At 40.6% G+C, this 5,399-nt stretch overlaps 1 protein-coding gene across 1 annotated transcript; it reads right to left on the reverse strand.

Annotated features, from left to right (window-relative positions):
- Nucleotides 1-353: 353 nt before the first annotated feature.
- HNRNPA0 (heterogeneous nuclear ribonucleoprotein A0) lies at nucleotides 354-3,883 on the reverse strand. The gene has a single exon (XM_032211086.1). It carries the CDS (start codon nucleotides 3,066-3,068, stop codon nucleotides 2,136-2,138), a length of 933 nt encoding a protein of 310 aa, XP_032066977.1. The 5' UTR covers nucleotides 3,069-3,883; the 3' UTR covers nucleotides 354-2,135.
- Between the last annotated feature and the right edge of the window lie 1,516 nt (nucleotides 3,884-5,399).

A 5,399-nucleotide genomic window follows, 5' to 3' on the forward strand; every position in this document is an offset into this window, starting at 1 on the left:
AAAGATAAATGCACCAGTAAATCACTAAAATTTAATGAAATTAAAGAACCAGAATAGTTTTTATTCAACATGGTTAAGCCACCTACTCCAGGTTCCAATTTGCTTCAAACCGCTTTAACCCAAGATTTTTTCTACAGCATAACTTCTCAAGCCAATAAAATTTTTCATATTTTGTTAAATCTAGAAAATTGAACATATTGATGGATAAAGTATGTGCACAGTTCTAACTGAATTAGAACTTTGTTAAGGCTTACATAGAACAAGCTGCAGATAATGTAATTTCCACATCACACTGAACAAATATTTGCTGTAGAAGTCAAATGGATAACTGTACACATAAAAAGTGTAGAGCATCAAATAAAGTAAGCCAATTTATTGTTGTTTCAATTTAATATAACTGACCTTCCAGAGTAAATGACACTAAAAATGTGTATTCAAAGACACATCAGGACATTCAGTAGCTAGCTCCTATCTTCAACCATAACTATCACCTACTAAAAATTATCAAACCTTATTTAATAAAATCTACTGGGTCAAATAAACTTTTAAATATAACTTAGTTTTGACTTTAACACCTCAGTTCTATGTAAAATTTTGATTTAGCAAATGTTGAAATATAAAGCAGCTCAAGTAAAATACTTTGGTTGAAATTCTAATAAAAAGTCAATATTTTAATCATTTCATACATACTCACTGAAGCATGTGAAGAATTCAATTTTTTATTTGCAATATTCATAACTATTCTATATTTCTATTCAGGAAGTCAGTTTCTGTCTAGAACATTGTTAATAGAACAACAAACGTTAATTCTACTATGTGAAAGGGCTACAAATACATCAAGCAGACTACAGAAATTTTGATTTACAATTGGCCTAAGTTACTGGCTCATTGTTCACTGAGCACAAATTTTAAAAATTGAATACTTAAATTGGTCAATCAATAATTTTACTTTTTTATATTTTAGTATTTCATTTCAGCCAATATATTTTATTGGCATGTTAATTTAATCCTTGCAATCTAAAGATCTAATGGTCTACAATTCTGAGAGCCAATTTTTTTAATAAAACTTACACAAAAGTCAACTAGTCTGCCAGCAGATGGCACTCTATTTAATACTTGGCTTTTTAATAAGAACAATTAAGATAGTATCCAATTGAAATGACTTCACTATGCAAACAAAATATTTATAAGGGAAATCATTCACCTCTTTAAAAATGGATTGTTACAGACAAGCCAATAAATAACACAATGTGAAACTAAGAAATCTGACATTTTGAACATGTATATATAAAAAAGCACATGCTTTAAATGTGTTAGAACATTTTTATGAATAACTCCCTATATAAAAGAACAGACCAACTGTGTTTGCAAGGCAAATGCCCAACTGCAAAACTGTGGATGAAGAATAAGGTATTTTAACCAACTTCATCCACCAACATATTTCAAAAACTGGCACAAACTCTTTACCAGTAAGAAAACCAATGTAGTGAGGCAGCAAGAGCTGGGCTCTATACTTGAAATAAAGCAATTTTTTTTAATACACCTAAGCTATTCAAGCATCAGTAATTTTTACTGGCTTAAAAAACTTTTGTTTGAAATATACGGAATGAACCCTAGGAAAAAAGACATGTAAAGGTCAATGAACACAATGATTTATTTAAAAAATAAAAATGTAAAAACGATTTAACCCCTTTTACAGCCATGGAATCATTGTAGAAAAAAATGTGTAGATATTCCAAGTCCTTACAAAGTTAATTCCCTTTCCCTCCCAAGTTTTACTTCAGAATCATGACTTTCCCTCCCAACCCCAAATAAACCAAAATTAAAACAATATCTTGTTCCTAGTATAAAAAACGACTAATGTCCAAGCAATAAAAAAATAGAGTCCATCAATGACTAACACAAAATCGTTGTGTGAAAAGACCCAGTACATCTTCAAGAAAGTGACACAGGCAGCAGAGCGACCCCACCAGGAACATTCGAGATCTGCTTCGCATCACTGGAACCTTTTTGTATGAAGGTGCCTTTAGGCGAAGTGTAGGGGAAGTATTGAAAGCCTGGCCTGGTACAAACGGAGAGCATACTCCATGCAGACAAAACTAACGTCCCCCAGAAGGATCGGTGGGAATTCCCGCTTAGAAAGAGCCGCCTCCATAACCTCCCCCGCCATAACCGCCTCTGTATGGTCCACTGTTACTGCGGGGGCCCCAGCTGCCGCCACCGCCGCCACCCGCACCGCCGCTCTTCATAGGGCCATAGGACGACTGGTGCTGGCTGTAGCTGCCGAAGCCGCCGTACCCATTGCCATAGTCGCCGCCGCTGCCACCTCCGCCGTAAGAGCCGCCACCGTACGAGCCGTAGCCTCCACCACCGCCGCCGCCGCCGCCTCCTCCTCCGTAGCCTCCGTAACTGTTATAGCCGCCGCCGCCTCCTTTGGAGAGACCGTTGTGGTCCCGGTTGCCGGCACCTCCGCCCCTTCCTCTTCCCCGTCCGCCCCAACTCGACCTGGAAGAACCGCCGCCTCCTGCTTGGATGTCTTCTCTCGGCACGGCCTTCTTAACCTCCACCCGGTGGCCCTGGATGGGGTGAAATTTGACCACGGCCGCCTTGTCAGCGGCGTCGTGATTCTGAAAGTAGACGAAGCCGAAGCCCCGCTTCTTGCCGCTCTGCTTGTTGGAGATGATCTCGGCCTTCTCCACAGGGCCGAACTGACTGAAATGCTCCACTAGATCGTTCTCCCCCAAGTCCCCCTTGAGGCCTCCGACGAAGAGTTTCTTCACTTTCGCGTGGGCGCCGGGCCGGGCGGAATCCTCGCGGGAAACGGCCCGCTTCAGCTCAACCACGTTGCCATCGACAGCGTGCGGCGAGGCAGCCATGGCGGCATCGGCTTCTTCCACAGCCGAGTATGTGACAAAACCGAAGCATCGGGAGCGCTTGGTTTGCGGGTTGAGCACAACCACACAGTCGGTTAGGGTCCCGTAGGCCTCGAAGTATTCTCGCAGCCCAGCTTCCGTCGTCTGCACATTCAGGCCGCCAATGAACAGCTTACAAAGCTGGGAGTTTTCCATGCCGGAGCCGCGGCCGTCACACGCCTCCTCCTCCTCCTCGCTGCTGCTGCCGCCGGTAGGGGGCAGCTGCCGCCGGATAAAAATCGACAGAGGCTACGAAGCAATCTTCGTCGTGGGACAGGTCGGGCCAGATCCACCGGCAGAGAACGGGGAAAGGGGGTGGGGAAAGAAAACGTACAAAATGGCGTCTGCGATTTCTACTCCTCCTCAGGCGCGCTCGCAGCCAGCCACTGCTGCCCACACACAAAGGAAACGCCAAAGGGCCCGCCTTCCGTGGCAGCGCGAGACACACCTCTTTTCCTGGAGTACCGACTGAGCCAACAACCGTCCGCCATTGCCTTCTTACGTTATTACTGAATGATAGATCCCAAAGCCAATCATCTTTCCCGTCCGAGCGACGAGTTGCGTTTAAAAAAGTATGAGGAGGAGCGAATCATTTAATTGACGTCCGGAAGGAACCTATCACATTTCTAGTTTAAGCAGCCGCGGATAAAACAATCGGTTACGTACTGAGCCGAAGTCCAAAGGAGACAAAAGCCACTCCGATACGCCCATGGACAAAGGCATCAGCCAATAGGCTGTCCCGCTTGTAAGCGCGCGCTTTCTCCTGGAGAGCTCCCTTCTCCCTTGGGCGGGGTTGATAGCGCAATGAAGATAACGAGGTTTATTTGAAAGATTGAGCACGTTTGGCCGTTATCCGATGTCGCGCTCTGCATTTCCCTAGGCTCCTTCCGAACAAGATTTATGAGCTGAGCCACTAGTAGGAGAGCAAGCTTGAGTACGAATGAAAACGAAGGCACCTGTATTGACCAAAAACACCCATATTAAGGCCGTGCCTGTATTAGATCAGCTAAAAATACTAAAAATACAACTGTTGTTCAGTTTTTCGGAAAAAATAATTCCGGGGGGGGGGGGGAGGCGGGATGAATACAGTTGGATATTTCCCATCTAGAGTGTGGTAGAACTTGACAAGCATACGAATTCTTCTCCCGGGGGTAAATATACTCTCAAAACTTATTGTAAAGAAAGACTCCCAAAATTTAGAGGAAGAAAAAAAAAGAAAAATAGTTTTTCTATTTGGAAATTACATATTGAAAAAGATACTTCCTTTGCAATAATTCAGAATATTGTAGCTAATAATGGCTTATCTAATAGTATTTCTCTACTACAGTTTTTATAATTGTATATTGTAGATTTATTATAAAGACGTGGCTGATACCTCATCATGCTCATCTTCCATTCCAGCATATCATGTCAAGAAATATAGATAGATAGTAATAAATGTTTAACTTGTCTACCTGCAATTTATCTAAATTACTGGATAATCTGTTATTAAATTTATCTAAATTATTAGTTTATATTTCACATTAAGATATTTATAGTGAAGGAAGTTTCTTGTTTGCAACATTAATTACAATTTTATCTTCTATTTATTCCTTATGCATAAAGCAGAAAATTCCAGTGCTCTCAATAATGAACTTTATTTTAGTTGCATGCTGCCAAATCTGACACTGGTAGCTTACATCACTGAAACCATAAAAGTTTCAAAGGAAGAAAAAAGGTTTCAAATTTAAAAAGGAGTATCGAAAAAAAATATTCAATATAAGAAAAAAAATATTCATTACTCAATATATGCATCCATGGCATCAGCTAAATCAATTCCTAAATGCCATGCGGGAGAACTCCATTTTATTTATGTTTTTGTCAAATTTATATATTCATCCATCTCAAACAAAGTGATTTCAGACATTTTAATCAGTTTCAACAAGGCAATAGATGAAAGTCTAGCTTCTGAGGAAAAGATGGTCTACAGTGGTAATATATTCTAATTAGCCTCTGTCTTCCTTCACAAAAATGGGATGCCACCAGCATTTTCTCCTGGTAGGTCACAAAGCAGATCAGTTTTTAAAAAGAAAAAGAATAAAATGCAAAGAAGAAAGTAAGAAAAAGAAAAATATACACGGGTATAGAAGTGACTTCCAATCTTAATCACAAAAAGTAAAAACAAATTTGATAAATTCACCCTTTATGAAGGTTAAGTATCTCTTCTATAACCCATCCCATATCAACATTTAGTCCTGGTGCTGCCTCAAAATTGAGGCATCCCAATTGTGCACGGAGTTTAAGATCAATTCCCTGAATTTGGGAGAGAAAACACTTTTACCTTTGCAGAGGGGCTTCTTTGCCTCCTGAAAATAAGAATCATCAAGTAATTCAGGCAAAGCAAAAAGCATTTATTGGGGGGAGGGAGAATTCAAATCTTTTTATAGGGTACAGAAACAAATGATACATAACTTCCAGTATATATATGTGTCAGTAAGTAAATGAGCA

This window comes from Thamnophis elegans, chromosome 2 (assembly GCF_009769535.1).
Source record: "Thamnophis elegans isolate rThaEle1 chromosome 2, rThaEle1.pri, whole genome shotgun sequence".
Taxonomy (NCBI): Eukaryota; Metazoa; Chordata; class Lepidosauria; order Squamata; family Colubridae; genus Thamnophis; species Thamnophis elegans.

What these genes read in the sequence shown, in the direction of transcription:
- HNRNPA0 (XM_032211086.1), bottom strand. Translation starts at nt 3,068, where the DNA reads ATGGAAAACTCCCAGCTTTGTAAGCTGTTCATTGGCGGCCTGAATGTG.